Here is a 19,132-nt window from a genome sequence, read left to right on the forward strand (position 1 = left end):
TTTGAATGAAGATCTTTTGGCTAAAATAGCTTCTTTCACCTCCCCTTTTAACCATGCCGGTAATCGTTTTGCCTTCTTTCCACCTTTCTTAATGTGTGGAATACATCTGGACTGTGCTTCTAGAATGGTATTTTTTAACAATGACCACGCCTCTTGGACATTTTTTACTTTTGTAGCTGCTCCTTTCAGTTTTTTTCTAACAATTTTTCTCATTTTATCAAAGTTTCCCTTTTGAAAGTTTAGCACGAGAGCCTTGGATTTGCACACTGTTCCTTTTCCAGTCATTAAATCAAATTTGATCATATTATGATCACTATTGCCAAGCGGCCCCACCACCGTTACCTCTCTCACCAAGTCCTGTGCTCCACTGAGAATTAGATCTAAAATTGCTCCCTCTCTCGTCTGTTCCTGAACCAATTGCTCCATAAAGCTATCATTTATTCCATCCAGGAACGTTATCTCTCTAGCGTGACCCGATGATACATTTACCCAGTCTATATTGGGGTAATTGAAGTCTCCCATTATTACTGCACTACCAATTTGGTTAGCTTCCCTAATTTCTCTTAGCATTTCACTGTCCATCTCACCATCTTGACCAGGTGGACGGTAGTATACCCCTATCACTGTAGTCTTCCCTGATACACAAGGGATTTCTACCCATAAAGATTCAATTTTGTATTTAGTCTCATGCAGGATGTTTATCCTGTTGGACTCTATGCCATCCCGGACATAAAGCGCCACACCTCCTCCCGATTGCTCCTCTCTGTCATTGCGATATAATTTGTACCCCGGTATAGCATTGTCCCATTGGTTATCCTCTTTCCACCATGTCTCTGAGATGCCAATTAAGTCTATGTCATCATTTACTGCTATACATTCTAATTCTCCCATCTTACTTCTTAGACTTCTGGCATTAGCATACAAACATTTCAAAGTTTGTTTTTTGTTTGTATTTTTATTCTGCTTTTTAATTGATAGGGATAAGTTAGAATTTTTTAGCTCAGGTGAGTTTTTAGTTACAGGCACTTGGACTACTTTTCTAATTATTGGAACCTCACTGTCAGGATGCCCTAATTCTAATGCATCATTAGTATCCTTTAAAGATACATCTCTCCGAACCATGCGCTGCTGAGCGACTGTCGGCTTTCCCCTTTGTTCTAGTTTAAAAGCTGCTCTATCTCCTTTTTAAAGGTTAGCGCCAGCAGTCTGGTTCCACCCTGGTTAAGGTGGAGCCCATCCCTTCGGAAGAGACTCCCCCTTCCCCAAAAGGTTCCCCAGTTCCTAACAAAACTGAATCCCTCTTCCTTGCACCATCGTCTCATCCACGCATTGAGACTCCGGAGCTCTGCCTGCCTCTGGTGACCTGCGCGTGGAACAGGGAGCATTTCAGAGAATGCTACCCTGGAGGTTCTGGATTTAATCTTTCTACCTAAGAGCCTAAATTTGGCTTCCAGAACCTCCCTCCCACATTTTCCTATGTCGTTGGTGCCCACGTGTACCACGACAGCCGGCTCCTCCCCAGCACTGTCTAAAATCCTATCTAGGTGACGCGTGAGGTCCGCCACCTTCGCACCAGGTAGGCATGTTACCAGGCGATCCTCACGCCCACCCGCCACCCAGCTATCTACATTCCTAATAATCGAATCACCAACTATGACGGCCGACCTAACCCTTCCCTCCTGGGCAGTAGGCCTTGGGGAGATATCCTCAGTGCGAAAGGACAATGCATCACCTAGGGAGCAGGTCCTTGCTACAGGATCCTTTCCTGCTACACCTGGTTGGTGCTCTCCCATTATGAGACGACCTTCCTCCAAGGCAGCACCAGGGCTGCCAGTCTGAAGTTGGGACTGGACTACTATGTCCCTGAAGCTCTCATCTATATACCTCTCTGTCTCCCTCAGCTCCTCCAGGTCTGCCACTCTAGCCTCCAGAGATCGGACTCGTTCTCTGAGAGCCAGGAGCTCTTTGCATCGCATGCACATGTACAACTTCTCACCGGTGGGTAAAAAATCATACATGTGACACTCGATGCAAAAGACTGGGAAGCCCCCCTCTTGCTGCTGGACTGCTGCCTTCATCTCAATTTTGATCAGTTCCTAGTTAAGTTTTAGGTTGCTATGGGAGTAGGAATGTGTCTAAGTTCCTTTAAATGTATTAGTGAATTCACTATATGTCTGGTAGTGGCCTACTGGGGTCTGATCGAATTCTCAAAGTTTTTGTTGATGGGTTTTTGGTTTTTTTTGGTGCAAGTGGCACCTGCCTATAAATTAAGGGATGAGCTTGGGGGGGGGGTGGGTGGGCGAGGGGTGGGAGGGTTGGGAATTACAAACAGTCTAACTTTAGTTAGTCAGCCTGAGTGATTCACAGCTCCCTTGATTAACAAATGTTGTTCCCTATTCAAACCCAATCACACTACCTCAACACCTTTCCAAGGTGAGTAACTGAGCTGAACTATTCAACTTTTTTACTTTGGTATGTACTGCTCCTAGCTTATTTCTAGCTTCTGGCTACTTTTTTGTGGGGTTTTTTTTTTTTGTGGGTTTTTTTTTTTTTTTTTCAATACAATGACTCAGTTATTATTAAATAAAACACTTAGCTCTTTAAAAGTCTGGAGGACACTTTAATAGTCAAGCAGACTTTTAAAAAATAAACACACTACCTACTGCTACCTTATTGACTGACTAAAAATACAAACAGTCTAACTTGTGTATTCACAGCCTACCTACTGCTACCTTATTGACTGACTATTTAAAAATGCAAACAGTCTAACTTGTTTATTCACTGCCTGACTATTAAAGGCACAAACACACAAACACACTAAATAATATTCCCAAATAGTTAACTTTGCCCCAATACTTTTAAAAAAGTCATTGTCAATGTCCCAAGCAAAAACTTACTGATTCCTTTCAGCCACCAGCAAGGCGATCCTCTCCTCTCAGTGGAGAGCGTATGCAGTGTGTTTAAGCCCCCCAAAAAATTGGACATATAAGAATAATCAAAGTGTTATGCATTAAAATACACTGGCTTTGTGGTGGCTGAAATCTTAACCAGGGTTAAAAGATATGACGAATAAAATATAAATGATAGGTATGTGTGTAAAGAATGTTCTATATTAAAAATGAAACTAGGGTAAATCAACAAAGATGGTGGTGAACAAATGATTATTGGATCAGGTGTTGACCAGCTGACTAATAGGAAAGTACGGGGGAACTTACATGCTGCAAATATAAATCTTCTTACAGATATTCCCGCTCCATTCTCAATTTAAATCGGACTCAAGATTAACTTTAATATTCATAATTTGTGCAACATAGATTAAAAAAAAGTAATGAGATTCATTTGAGCATGACAGTTTATGAGCCCAGATTCAAACAACAAAAAAAAAGGTTTTTATCTATAGAGATTTTTAGTTGGTTTTTTTTGGTTTTTTTTTAAGACTGTTCAAGACTGGAGAAAGTCCACAATGTATTTTCCTCTTAGTGGCTTCAATAGGACTGCTGGGAATGCATGCAAGCAACACAAAACAAAAACAACATAAAAAGGGAAAATTCCAACATTCTTTGTCAAAAAAAAAAATTTTGTCTAGACTTGAATCAGAATGCAGAGATATATGGAATGGATAATACAGCCACCAAGGCCCCTGCTACCACTTTCTCTCTGTAAGTGCTCCCCATGCCCTGTCTCAAGGTTTGGCCATATCATTCCCTCTTAATTTCCACCATCTTTGTTGATTTACCCTTGTTTCTGACACACTGATTAAGTTAACACTAGCTCTGTGAGTACATAGATATGCTTTGGTCTGATACCAAGTTGTCTTTTCTAGAATACCTAACAATATGTATGCATACCATTGCTGATCGTTGACTGAAGTGATCACTTTTCATAAGTTCTTCTATACAGGTATTCAATACCATCTCATGCGCTGCCAAATCCCTTCACTTAGTTCGAATTATATGCGTGTAATCTATTTCTGTACTTATTTCTGTATTTATGTGCCATTGTGATGTCTTCACACATTCATATTTTTATGTAATTGGACAAGATTCCATTTTTAATTGCGTGTTGATTCACACATCCTATTATTTATGTACACATTTCCATGTATGTTTTTATTGTTTCATATTTGTTTTTTATTATCTCTTATATGTGTGTTTTAATCTTGATTTTAGTAGCCCCTGAGACAGCTCTACATAAGAGCGAAACTCGGCCAGAGTTGGGCACAAATCATCTGAATTTTAGGGCATCAGAAGTTAATGGCTTGTGTATCCTATCAATGTTTGTCATTCATGGCTTTAATGCACTCTCCTCTTTTGCCAGATGTAGCAACACCAGAAGCCCCACAAAAATTAGCAGGACCATCAGTAGCCAATGGTGTGCCACCACAACCTAAAGTGAGTGGCATTGGCACCACCCAAGTGACAGTCCAGCGGAAGAGACTTCTTAAGGCACCAACCCTGTCTGAATTGGACAGCTCAGACTCAGAGGTAAGAAAGCATCAGCCAGTCATTCTCATTGCCTGGATGTCCTAACTGATTACCACATTTCCTACTGATTCAGGAAGTAGAGGATTATGAGCACATCAGCAAAATTCATATATTTCTGAAATGTAAGTGGCTCCTGTCTCTTTTACACATTTAGATATTAATTTCCCATTTTCAGCCTAGATTTAATTTTCATACTTTAATATGTGTGAGGAGCTAACAGAATTCTAGCAGTTATGCTTTTTAATTTAGTAACCAGGTGGCCTTTTGTCACTGTAAAGGCACCTGCACTCTTCCTGACTCTTGCCCCTGCATTTCTTTCTTGGGTCTTGTTTTGAGCAGGTGCATGTGAATCCATTGCTTTCTTGTTAGAAACTATTTCTGCAGTTGCAAGTTCTTGGCTTTGTATGTGAGGTGTTAGAAAAAGTCAGACTTGTGTCTATATTTTTTATCTTGATGGGTAGGTTGGGAAGATAGAGAGAACTTTCTCAATGGCCGAAAACACCACCTGTGCACTTTGAGCCTGTTTTTGATTCAACAACCTCCAGTTATATTCACCTGTTCCCTGTACGTACCCAGATCAGTCCAGACCGTGGGTTGAGCCTCCTGTCCAGCAGATGGAGACAGAGAAAAACTGAAAGGGTATCCTATATCAGGACAGAGCCTACCCTGCATCCCTTCAGTATTTCTCTGTCTCCAGCAGATTCAGACGGTAGAACCTGCAGTTCCCTTATTTCCTCAGTTTTCTATTTCCCTTTGGGGTTTTCTTCTCAGATTTTTTCCAAGATCAAGTAAGTATTCTCTATACTTTTGTATTTAAAAAAAAAAAAAATAGGATCCCAATCGGTTTCAGTCAAGGAGAAAGCCCTGTCTCCTCGCTCTGCTGGAAAAAAATCCATAGCCAAAACAGCCAACTTGGAAAAGCTAACTGGCAACTTTTTATGTATTCTTTATGTATTTTGTTGTTACGTTCAGAGGCCAATGCAATACAGTGTGGTCAGCCTAGCGCACAACTTGATGCACGCTGGGATGCACGTTTTGTACACGCTAGAATAACTCCTGATGCAATAATGGGATTAGCGCGTCCAAATAAGGCGTAGCTAATAGCGCTCATCACATGTAAATTCCATGTAGATGATGCTATTAACTATTACTCTGCGATGCAAGGAGGCGCGCTAAGCAAGATACTGCCTTGCGCATCTCCTACTACCACAAGAGATTTAGCATCTACTTAGAGGCATGTGACAGTGAATGGACCAATCGGCAGTAAGTGAAGGAGTGAATAAATTGTCAGGCATTTAATATTCACTCCTTCACTTACTACCAATTGGTCCATTTACTGTCCGTGTCAGTGAAAGGAACCGATTGGGAACAGCCCTGCCAGGGGAGGGTATCCGGCAAGGATTCCTGACCTGGAGGGGGAATTTGAGGTCTGGCAAGGGCTGTTTTACTACATTGACCTCAGAATCCATCCATTGGGCCAGACCTTCAGGGCGAGGTTTGGTCAGGTTAGCCATTCTTGCTGGTCTGGGCACCCAATGCTGTTGTGGGCACACAGCCAGCTCTCCTGGGTACCTGATGTTTTTGAGCACAAGGGACGCACAATTTGCCCCTATTTTGTCCTTTTTACCACACCTACTCATTTAAATATTACATTGTGCACCCAGGAGAGGTGGCTGTGCTCATATTAAGAAAACAGGCCGATGCAATATCATGCTCGTTTTACCGTGCATGATATTGCATCGGGCCCTCAATTTGTTGGGACTTCTTAAGTTCATCTGGAAGCCCTTGAGTCACTTCAAATATAAACTTCTGCTTAGAGATTTTTGTTTTTTTTTTTTCATTGTGTCAAGCTATGATTAAATTGTGATATCTCAGGAGCCCATTGTCAAATAATATCTCTCATCTTGAAATCTGAGATTCATAGTTTTCAATTGATTTAAAATAAGCATATCTGACAAGCTCAGAGATACCTTTACTTAACCCTATGGCTGCTAATTTCAGATAGTTCTGAATAAGTTCAGACTACATTTGAATTAAGCTGCTAAAGGGTTAAGTTTGTGTCAGAATCTGAAATAACCAGCGCCTAAACAAACAGCACAGGTGAGACTGAAGTAGTCCCACAAGCTTTGCATCTTTAAACATTTGCTATCCTTTTTAAGCTATTTTCTCTATCTCCACCCAACTACTTCCTTGTTTTTCATTAGTTAATTTTAGATCCCAGTAATGATCTGCACTCCACATTGTCTTTTGTCCATATCACATGTTTTTGTCCCAGCGCTTTCTTCTGGTATGAAGCAGAGTGCATTCATTGTTTTATTGCTAACTTAATATGGTTGTCATGTTGCATATATAAATAAAAGATCAGGAAAAATATATACAAGGTGATAACTTTTTATTAGGTTAACTTAATATATTTCTGTCTAGCTTTTAAAAGCTATAATAAGAACATAGGAAATTGTCATACTGGGTCAGACCAAGGGTCCATTAAGCTCAGCATCCTGTTTCCAACAGTGGCCAATCCAAGCTACAAGTACCTGGCAAGTACCCAAACACTAAGTAGATACCATGCTACTGATGCCAGTAATAGCAATGGCTAATCCTTAATAGTTAATGAACTTCTCCAAGAACGTATCCAAACATTTTTTAAACCCAGCAACACTAACTGCACTAACCACATCTTCTGGCAATAAATTCTGGAGCTTAATTGTGCATTGAGTGAAAGAATTTTTTCCGATTAGTTTTAAATGTGCTACTTGCTAACTTCATGGGGTTCCCCCTAGTCCTCCTATTATCTGAAAGAGTAAATAACAGATTCCCATTTACCCGTTCTAGACCTCTCATGATTTTAAAGACCTCTATCATATCCCCCCTCAGCCATCTCTTCTCCAAGCTGAAAAGCTCTAACCTCTTTAGTCTTTCCTCATAGGGGAGCTGTTCCATCCCCTTTATCATTTTGATTGCCCTTCTGTACCTTCTCCATCGCAACTATATCTTTTTTTGAGATGCAGTGACCAGAGTTGTACACAGTACTCAAGGAGCGATACAGAGGCATATCCATTTTATTCTCCATTCCTTTTCTAATAACTTCTAACATTGTTTGCTTTTTTGACTGCCGCAGCACACTGAGCCGACAATGTCAATGTATTATCCACTATGACGCCTAGATCCTTTTCCTGGGTGGTAGCTCCTAATATGGAACCTAACATCGTGTAACTACAGCATTGGTTATATTTCCCTATAATGCATCACCTTGCACTTGTCCACATTAAATTTCATCTGCCATTCAGATGCCCAATCCTCCAGTCTCACAAAGTCCTCCTGCAATTTATCCTAATCCGCTTGTGATTTAACTACTTGGAATAATTTTGAATCATCTGCAAATTTGATAACCTCACTCGTCGTATTCCTTTCCAGATCATTTATAAACATATTGAAAAGCACCGGTCCAAGTACAGACCCCTGAGGCACTCCACTGTTTACTCTTTTCCACTGAGAAAATTGACCATTTAATCCTACTCTCTGTTTCCTGTCTTTTAAACAGTTTGTAATCCATATAAGGTCATCGCCTCCTATCCCATGACATTTTAGTTTTCTTAAAAGCCTCTCATGAGGGACTTTGTCAAGCGCCTTCTGAAAATCCAAATACACCACATCTACTAGTTCACCTTTATCCACATGTTTATTAATGCCTTCTAGTCACGAGAATAAGCAGGTAAAGACAAAGGATGATGTTGCTTAAATATACCATTGATTCACAGATTACATTATAATGGTATTGGGAAAGGAGAAAGGGGTATTGATTTGTTAGCAGAGTGATGAGAAGACTGACAGGAGACTGCAGAATTGTCTGATACAGGATGTGAAAACCCATGATTCTATTAAGTTCTTTTATGTTTCTTTTGAAGTGACTAATTTTAATTCTGAGTGCTATTCTTGGACAGATGTTTCTACCGTCACAGTTCCAGCTTCCATTCTTTGTTGAATTTTATGAATGTGAGTCCTGTAAGCTGCTTAGAATTTCAGGAAATGCTTTATTAAATTAATAACAAAAAGTCCATTATATACAACAAGCCATGCAGATCGCCATATATGCTCTACCCCAAAACATAGGGTCAGATACCTGAAAGTCCTAACTGAATCCTTCAAACAAAAAGGCTACCCCTCTTAATCTCCAAGAAAATTTCACCTTCACTTACAAACAGCCAGGGTAAAGTACTGCAATACAAAGAGAGGAAAACCACAGAGCGAGTATGCTTTTTAATAATATATAACCCAGAGCTGGAAAAACTAAACATATCATAAAAGATGTACATTCATTACTCCTGGATCCTGAATCACTGAAAAAAATATTCCCTGCACCTTCAGAGCTAACTTTCTGGCAACCACCTAACCTGAAGCACAAACTAATAAGAAGCAAACTTCAGAGACGTAAAGAAGCAACTGGCACAAATCCTTGCAAACTATGCCAGCACATATCCCAGGACCTCATGTGAAAGTCATTCAACATAAGGAGCCCTTATTTATGCTGCTTCTCTAATGTAGTATATTGTATATTCAGCTCAGAAAATGTGAAGAGGGAGATTACAATGGCGAAACTGGCCAGAAGTTAGACAAGAGTAAACCTCCGCTGACACAAGGTCACACATCTCTGAGATGATCACCACTTCAACTCAGTACGGGAACATTTTTCATGACCAGATCACTAAATCAGGGACCTTATGTGCAGGATACCAAAAAGGAAATTTGGAAGTATCCAAGAATGTAAAACATTCAAAATGAAAATGATCAAACACTTCAAAGTAAACATAAAATGATTTAATAGGGACATGAATTTAGTTAGGCCAATAAAAAAAAGACACCTAATTATTTGGATAACCTATATCTCTATGCAGTATTGTACTGAGAGAGACTGAAGTGATGTTGCAATTCTGTTCCTCCATGTCCTTTTAATATGTTCTGGCAGAGAGAGGGAAAATTAATGTAGTTGGTAATCTTTAAATCCTGAGGCATATCTGTCTCCCCAACGCCCTCCAGAAATAGTGCTCATTACAGAAACATGCTCATTACTGCAGGCCAAACCTAGCCTGGGATCTGAGAGGGGAGGAGGCTTTCACTAATGTCCTCCACTTAGAAGCTCCTTGAGACTCTGGTCTCTTGAACTCCCTCAACTGGCACCATTGTAAACCTTGCTGATCTGCAAACAATATTTTTCTCAGACTAACTGATGCACAGAAGCCCAGTGCATGGGAAGTCCCTAAAAAAGAAGAGGCTATATATTCTCTAGGGGAGTTGTTATAGAGGCACTGCATGCAAATTTTCTCTCATGCATATTCATTGTGGATATCCTGAAAACCTGACTGGCTGGGAGGTCCCCAGGACAGGGTTGGGAACCATTGCTCTAGGGAAAAAAAAAAGTCTCACAGTTCAAACACAGATGCTTGCGGACCAAAGCGACTTACAGAATTCCCTACTCAATTGCTGAGTTCAGTACCAAGTGTGCTGCTAGCACACAAGCGGTGGGCCCTTTTTCTCTGCTGAATTACATACGGCTCGATCCAGTAAGGCCGCGGTAAAAACAGTGAGGTAGTGTCAGGCGCACCCTTCCTCCCCGCACGCACAGTTCTCTTCACTAACTCCCCGATACTCTCCTCTAATCGCATGCAAATGCATGCCGCGGCTGTGAAGCGTTAGGGAAGGGTTATGCCCGCGCAACCCATTTTACTGTATAGGCGCTGTAACAGCGCCTATACAGTAACCTGGGTGCGCTGGTACCTGTCATTTCAAATGACATTTGAAATGACAGGCACCAGGAAGTGTAAAAAAGTTTAAAAAGTGTAAAAAACAAAAAACCTGTGTGTTATATAAAAAAAAAAAAACAATTTTAAATACCTGTCGGAGGGCCGTGGGTCCAGGCGGCCGGTGGGCGGCGGGCAGCCATCAGCGGCATCCGGTAGTCCCTTCTCCCTTCCTCCCTCCCTCCCCTGCCTGGATGAGCACCAAAATCGCACGGGCGGGTCGGCAGCGGGGGGGGGGGGGGGCGGCAGCAGGATCCGGGAACGGCGGGTAGGCAGCAGCGGGGTCCGGGGGGGTAGCGGCAGCGGGGTCTGGGGGGGGCAGCGGCAGCGAGATCTGGGGAGCCAGCAGCGGCAGCATGTTCGATCGAGCAGGCAGGTAGGTGGCAAAGTAAAGATGGCCGCCTGCACGGGAAAATCGTGCAATTGGCCGCTGAAGACGTGACGTCACACCCCGTGACGCCAAACGTCGTGACGTCACGTCTTCAGCGGCCAATTGCACGATTTTCCCGTGCAGGCGGCCATCTTTACTTTGCCACCTACCTGCCTGCTCGATCGAACATGCTGCCGCTGCTGGCTCCCCGGATCTCGCTGCCCCCCCGGACCCCGCTGCCGCTACCCCCCCGGACCCCGCTGCTGCCTACCCGCCGCTCCCGGATCCTGCTGCCGCCCCCCCGCTGCCGCCCCCCCCCGCTGCCGACCCGCCCGTGCGATTTTGGCGCTCATCCAGGCAGGGGAGGGAGGGAGGAAGGGAGAAGGGACTACCGGATGCCGCTGATGGCTGCCCGCCGCCCACCAGCCGCCTGGACCCACGGCCCTCCGACAGGTATTTAAAATTGTTTTATTTTTTTATATAACACACAGGTTTTTTGTTTTTTACACTTTTTACACTTACCATAGCAGGCCCGAGCCTTGCTACTTTTTCGTTTGTTTTTTTTTGCCCTGGTCCCGTCCGGTCTCCTGCAGCCCCGTCCGGTCCGGACGGGGCTGCAGGAGACCGGACGGGACCAGGGCGGGTAAGCAATGTTTTTACCCTACACTACACTACACTAACTCCTACTAGGAGGAGGCGGTAAACTAGCAGGTTAAGGCCGCGGCAGAACAGCGGGTTACGGAGGAGATAATATCAGCGCCTGTTACAGTATCGCAGGGGAATAGCTAATTCCTTCATTATACAGCTTTTTCGTTCATTTACATGCCGGGTGCGGAAAGGGTTATGCGTCTGTTTCAGAAGCGATACGGACGCGTGAAACTGGAGACTGTATCGCCGAATTGCCTTGCGCGCCCGAATTGTGCGCTACGAGCACGTTACAGACGGGCAATCCTCGAGCGGACGATACTGGATCGACCTGACAGTCAGTGTAATGTGATTTCCCTTGAAAATTCCTCAGATTTCTGAGAAGTCACAAATTTCTAGTGGGGAGATGTTAGAAGCAGACACAGAGTGGTCCATATATATATATATATATAGACCATTTGCTGTCAGCAAATGTGCTTGTTATAAAGAGGGATTGCTCTTATTGTCCAAGCATTACTTTGGAAGATAAAATTTAAAGTTCAGCTGTATGTTTGTTTTTTTAGTGTTGGTGGTGAGGGCTTCTGAATAACCAAGTCTAGTTATAAAGGGTTTGCTGTAAAGCGGGACTACTGCCTAATAGCAGCCCACCAGTCCCTTGAGGAGTTATTAGTTATACATATGATCAGGCAGCCACATTTCATTGTGTTTCGTGTTAATTTTATTAACACTTGTTTGTGCTAGTGATGTACCTTTGAACCAAGTGCTTGATTGAGGTAATGCTGCACTCACACTAACACAAGACAGGCTGGTTTTTCTTCTTGGAAATCGGTGACAGGTTGCAGTGTATTAGATGCTAGATGCACTATTAACCCTCCTCTCCTCACCTCTTCACAGGAGGAGTCCATGCATCAGTCCACGAGCACCAGCAGTGCATCTCCTTCCCAGACAGAAGAGATTTTGTTTGAAGCCACTGCAGTCAAAAAGGGTAAGCAACCTTTTGGGAATAAAATGATTTATCGTTTTTCTTTTTTTACGTCATTGTTTTTTTCCTTTTCTTTTTCTTTCCACCTTTTAAGTTTTCATTTTCCTCCTTTACCCGTTCCTTCTTTATCTTTTCTTTCCTTCCCTTCCCTTAGTTTTCTATTTCCTTTCTTGCTCTATCTTTTAGTTTTGTGGTCTTCTATTCTATTAAGGTAAGAGATGTTTGTTATTTTGGGTTTATAGAAAATACCAAACCTCTGCAGATGCTTCCATGTTGACTGTATAGGAAGAATGTACTTTACTTAAGATCTATGGTTACAGGATTTCTTTGGAGAGGCAAATCTAGGCGTATCAGTATTCAGATCTTGATAAATAATCACCCTTTGGTTGATATGAATATACCTGATTTTAGATTTTATAATTCTGCTTGCTATTTTCACTTCCTATGGGACTGGGAGTCAGGGAAAATATAAATATTGTAATCTGAGTTTAGTTGACTCCATATTATATCCTCTTTCACCATGAGGTGCTTTACATTTAACGGATTGTAGCACTCGCTGTTTTGAAGTATTATCCCTTTTTTATTGCAGTTAAACAGGCTTGGAAATTTATTTGTGCCCAGTGGAAACTGATTGGACTATCTCTAGCTTTTTACCACTTCTAGGTAACCAACACTGTCTTTTGGGCTTGGAGACTATGTGGTAGATTTTACAAATCTATGCGCGCGCGTACTTTTGTTCATGCACCAGGCGCGAACAGAAGTACGCGGGATTTTATAAGATACGTGCGTAGCTGCACGTATCTTATAAAATCCAGGGTCGGCGCGCGCAAGGGGGTGCACATTTGTGCACCTTGCACTCGCCGAGCCCTGCACGTGCTGCCCGTTCCCTCCGAGGCCGCTCCGAAATCGGAGCGGCCTCGGAGGGAACTTTCCATTCACCCCCTCCCTACCTTTATCTTAAAAGTTACTACTGCCTCCGGACAGTAGTAACTTATGCGCGCTGGCGCAGCACGCCCCAACACAGACCGCTGTGTCGGGACACTCAGCCACGCCCCCTGAACACGCCCCCGATGGAAAACCACGCCTCCTGGCCACACCCCCGCCCGCCCCTTTTTGCAAGCCCCGGGACTTACACGCGTCCCGGGGCTTGCGCGTGCTGCCGAGCCTATGCAAAATAGGCTCGGCGCGCGCAGGGGGGATTTAAAAGGGTTATGCGCGTACCTTATGCGCGTAACCCTTTTAAAATCCGGCCCTATGGTTTTCAGGGATTGAGTGCCAAGGCAATTAAGTATATCTCTGACTTATATTGTGTATCCCTGGATGCTTTATTCTCATTTGGGCATTTTGAGGAGAGATTTCAATTTGTCAGCAACAATTTCTTTTTCAGTTTAATCTTTTTTAAACATTTTGCAGTTGTAAAGCACACTCTATACTTATGGCCAGGGACACAAGAACACTTAGGCTCAGTAAAAAGTATAATGTATTTTTATTAGTCAATATAAGTGTTCTCGGGAGATGCTGGGTACTGGGTGCCCTTAGTCTTACAAACTGACCAGCATCTCCCTGGATACAGGAAGTGACCCTTGTTTTATAGATAACATTCAAATACAGGAAAAGGATAGAAGGTTCTAGAGATTTGCATGACTGCCCAAAGGATCATTTACATAAGTTGTAATGTCAACTGCATGATAACATCATCGCTAACAACTACCCTGACTGGCTTCCCAGGATGTGTAGCCCATTTCCCATGGCTCTCTTTGTTCTGTTAAACTCTTACTGGACAAGACAATCAACATGTCTGTAGTTATGTTGATTACAAACTCCTGAGAATAGTGCCTGAAGCTCCCCTGTGGTTTCTTCTTTGTGACCCTATGAATAGGCATCACCTGTCTGGTGCCAGCTTGCCTGCTTCTACAGATATCCAGGGACATTCTGTAAGTCACTCAGAGTCCATTCAGCCCAGGCAGGCCAAAGACACGCAGAGACTTCTGGGGATTTCCTTCTCTATGTTGGTTTTCTGTTCAGGCATACTTCTCACAGTCTAATACATTTGTGTCATTCATGTGTCATCCATCACAGCTAAAGTCACTACAGAAATGCACATACTCAACTGTAGATAATCATAACATGATGCCAAATAACAGTCACAGACTTTTGTTACTCCAGAACAGCTACATATAGGCAGGACAGAAACACATATTAAACTTCATAATATTACCCAGTAAGGACGACATCTGCAGGGAAAGCTCTAACTTCCCACCCATACCTTCTTCCTATGTCTAGAGCTTGCTTTCTTATACTGATGATAATATAGATTACTATTAGTTGCATATACACCAAAATCAATAACAATTAAACATTAAAACCAACCTCAACTGCTTTTTTCATCTTGCAATGCACAAGGGGAGACCAAATACTATTAAACTTCTGTTAAACATCTCACCTGATTGCTGTAAGTTTTTCCATATAGCATATTGTGTCTCCTTAAAGAATTGGTTTTTCCTCCAACAGTTGCCAGTTCACACCTAGCAGCGATGATAATGTGGCCTATCAAAAATGAGAGAGAGAAATATCCCATCTGAGTGGGATATTTAGTAATAAAACCTCCAGTTCTCTAGAACCTGTTATCCCTGTAATTTGTTGTATAAGTTTGTGTCATGTCCCAGTAAGGAGACACCCCCTCCATATATGAAAGGATGTGCCCCTTTGCCCACATCCTCCCCAGCAGTGATCATCAACTTCAAGAAATACTCTATGGAGACAATCAGATGTTAAACACCACTGACATAACACTTTATAACTATTCTTAGTAAAGGCAGATGACACTGAATTCTTTCCTGTTCATAAAAAGCAGGCATCTCAAGCTATCTTCTCTTACTGATGACCCAAGTCTTTTTCCCATGCCTCTACATGCTTCAATTTATGTAGTAATTTCTTATTCAATAAGGCATATTGTGTATGTGTTGTCATTAATATCAATTTTATGTATGTTTTACTATAAATCGCTTAGACCTATTTTGTGTTAAGCGATCAATAAATTTTAATAAATACAAAATACAAAAATACATATACCTTGGAAATGGCTCTGGTTATCCTGTCTGTCATTTCACAAAACCCTTCAAATAGTCTTCCCTCTGGTCAGATCTCTCTGTATCCCTTTGCACTGAATAAAGTGTCTAAGTTGCTAGTATGGATATGTCTCCTGAAGGCAGAGCAAAATGTTTGATGTAAATTTATAGAATATACCCTTGCCATCTCATACCTGCTCCATTCTAGTTAATCCCATTTCTCTCCAGTGAAGAAAGGCATCTGTGGAGAAGCCTGGTTGAAACTCTTTTTTACAATAGAATGATGACCTATAGAAGTAATCCCTGTCTCCTACCAGGAATGCATTTCTGTTTGTCCCTTATCGCAATTGTCAATTTAGAGAGTGATAAAAGCACATCTACATGATACTGCACTTTAGGTGTTTGCCAAATCAGAATCTCTAAGGGAACTCCTCCCCCCAAGCTACTCTCTAATTGCACCCATTGATTCTTCTTTGTCTGTCTTTGCCAGTCTGTCACCTCCCATAATTGGGCTGCTACATAATACTATTTTAACTATGGAACCCCCAAGCACCTCGAATCTTAAGTTGGTACATAACCTGCTTAGCTACTCTTGGAGGCCACCTCCTTCAAACAAAGCCAAACAGCTTTTTCTGCCATTGGTGAAGTGGCCCATCCAGTATTGGGATCAGCAGTGTTTGAAAAAAAATAGCAGAAACGGGACAAAATATTCATGTTAATCACTGCTATCCTCCCCATCCAGGCAAAATTGAACTTATCCCAACTATTAAGATGCTGAGACATTTTTAACTAAGGGTACATAGTTAATTTAAAGTAACTTATCCAACGAAGCTTGTATCTAAACCCTCAAATACTTCACTCCCTCTTTCGTCCACTTAAAGGATAAAAGATTCTTTATATTCTCTGTCAATCTGGCAGGAGCTGATATATTCAAAATTTCAGATTTATCCTCATTGACCTTAAAGCCTGACAGCCTTCCAAAGCTCTCCATGTTGGCCCTCAACCTCCTAAGGGCGTGTTCGGGTTCAGTCAAAGTAAATAGGAGGTCATCAGCAAACAGAGACATCTTATAGAAATCCTCCTCCAACTCTGTCTCTCTTATACCAGCATCTCATCTGACTTTCTCTGCAAAATTTTCCAAAGAGAGGACAAAAAGAATGGCGATAATGGACATTCTAAATGGCTACATCTGCCTACCGGGAAGGGCAGGGAATATTCTCCTTAATTTTTATACATGTCAAAAGCTTACCATATAATTCTTTAATCCAAATTATAAAGTTCCCTCCCATCTCCATCTTTTCAAGTACCTGACATAGAAACGGTCAGTGTACCCCATCAAACGCCTTTTTAGCATCCATTGCAAATAACCCTGTTGGAACATGTTTATACTGGGCCCACCAAATGAGATTCAGAACTCTTTGAACATTGTCAGATGCCTGCCTCCCCAGTACAAATCCTGATTGATCTGAGTGTATCAAAGCTGAAGATACCTTCCCCAACCTTAAGACTAACACCTTTTACAAAGATTTTCAAATCAATATTAATGAGATAAATTGGTCGATAGGAGCCACATAGGGTATCGTCTGTCTCCCTTTGCCAATACCATAATACCAGCTCTATTAACATCAGGAGCCAAACATCCATCTGCCAATAAAGAGTTGTACATGGATACTAGCGACTGCAAATGAACAGAACTCAAGGTTCTATAAAACTTCCCTGAAAACCGATCTATACCAGGAGCCTTGCCTATTTTATGATCTTTTATCACCTGGTGTACCTTCAATACTATAACTTCCCTGTTTTAATATTTCCTGGCCTTCTTTAGACAGTGTCCGTGTCGTCACCTTCGTCAAATTGGCTTCTGTCAGTTCCTCTGATATAGTGTTATCCAGGGCATATCCCCATAGTATTGAGTGAAACATTTGCTTATGCATTGAGCATCATAAACAAGCTTGTCCTGCCTGTCTTTGATTTTTAGGATTTGGTTTTGTCATTTTCTCTTTCAGTCTTCTATCTAGCGTCTGACTCACCTTATTTCCAAATTCATAATACTCCTGTTTTACCAGATCCATCTTATACAAGATGTCTGCTAGCTCCAAGGAGTTTAGTTCAGACCATAGCAAAACTAATTTGTCCAGTACTGACTTAGCTGGTGTTCTCTTCTGTCTTTGTTCCTTTTGAGGTATCTGATGTAATAACCACAGGCTTAACTTTTCCTCCTTTTTCTTAAGAAATGAGGCACATGAAATGAGTTTACCCTTACAACCGCCTTTAAACAATCCCATAAAGTGATTGGTGAAATCTCACCTGTATTATTAATGAAATAATTCTGGATGTCAGCTTGCAGCTGAGTAGTGATTTCTTTGTCATTTAGCAGACTGTCATTTAGTCTCCAATAATGCCTCCCTGTGTGTCCTCAGTACATTTCACATTTATCCAAATCGGGGCAAGATCTGACCGAGTTAACTGACCTATATCAACATCTAGGACTAGTGCGGCCAAGGATTTATCCACTAAGAAATAATCTATCCTTGTGTATGAGGTATGTACCTTAGAGAAAAAAGTATAGTTATGGGTTGCATAACCTCCAGATATCTAAAGTCTATGTTGTTTTGAAGGTATTCTTGTCCCAGGGGAGTTATGCAAGAAAAGATATTTTGTTAAATTAAAATCGCCCCCAATGATAAGATGCCCCTCTACCCATTCAGACATAACCTGCGAGAGAGAATCAGAAAAAGAGCCCTGAGCTGTATTAGGTGCATAAAGATTTAACACTGTATACATCTCATTAGTCAATACGGTTTTCACTATATATTGCCCTTCTTGATCGCTAATATCTGATGTACTGTCAACTACCAAATTTAGTGAGAACAGCATGTCCACTCCACCATATTTATTCTTAGCCGTGGAAGATGCAAAAAATTGTTGTGGATACGAACCAGACCTTAACATGCACTCATTTCTTTTCTTTAGATGTGTTTCTTGACAAAATAGAATATCTGCTTTCAAGTGCTCTGCTTCTCTCAGCATTAATCTCTTCTTGTGAAGAGAATTCAAGCCTTTAACATTTAAGGATATAGTTTTCAATAGAGCCATCCCAAATTAAAATAATATGAACAAGCATCAGTATTGAGATGTTATTGTTGTCAATTGTTTATACAGTATTGCAAGAATTTGATGGTGGCCAGGATTACTTGTCCTGTTAAGAACATAAGGTTTGCCATACTGGGTCAGATCAAGGGTCCATCAAGCTCTGTATCCTGTTTCCAACAGTGGCCAGTCCAAGTACCTGACTAGGTATAACAATACTAAGGGCAATTTTCAAGTACAACTCCCTATATCACTATAATAACATATAACAAGAATAGAGAGACATATAATATAAATTTAATATTTTATTAATGTAGAAAACCCCCCCATATTTTAACCCTACATAGACAAATTAAAACTAAGCTAGCACATCCATCCACATACACCACACTAAAAATATTGCATGAAGTTTGCCAAAATTAATGCATAAATGTTTCTTCTATATTTATACATTCAATTTTTTAAGTACAAATATGCAAAAAAATCACGTGTATAATAATTCATCAAGTTTGAAGTTCATCTGTAATAGGTCCGACAAAAGATATCTTCGTTTCGCCTCAATGATCTTGAGGCTTCCTCAGGGACTATTTTAATAGCGTTATCCTTGCAGTCATGCACTGCAAAAAATAACGAAGCCAATGTAAATCTAAATAGATATTATATCATAATGTGTTTAACTCACATCTGAATATTCCGAC

The 19,132-nt window shown here is 41.4% G+C and overlaps 1 protein-coding gene across 1 annotated transcript in view; it reads left to right on the forward strand.

Annotated features, from left to right (window-relative positions):
* The window catches only part of SPIRE1 (spire type actin nucleation factor 1), a 472,800-nt gene that overhangs the window by 344,988 nt on the left and 108,680 nt on the right, over positions 1 to 19,132 (forward strand). Inside the window, exons 9-10 of the mRNA XM_029590957.1 lie at positions 4,318 to 4,484; positions 12,189 to 12,279. Coding sequence (XP_029446817.1) covers positions 4,318 to 4,484; positions 12,189 to 12,279 — 258 coding nt within the window. The remainder of the gene's footprint in view (positions 1 to 4,317; positions 4,485 to 12,188; positions 12,280 to 19,132) is intronic.

This window comes from Rhinatrema bivittatum, chromosome 2 (genome assembly GCF_901001135.1).
Source record: "Rhinatrema bivittatum chromosome 2, aRhiBiv1.1, whole genome shotgun sequence".
Classification (NCBI taxonomy): Eukaryota; Metazoa; Chordata; class Amphibia; order Gymnophiona; family Rhinatrematidae; genus Rhinatrema; species Rhinatrema bivittatum.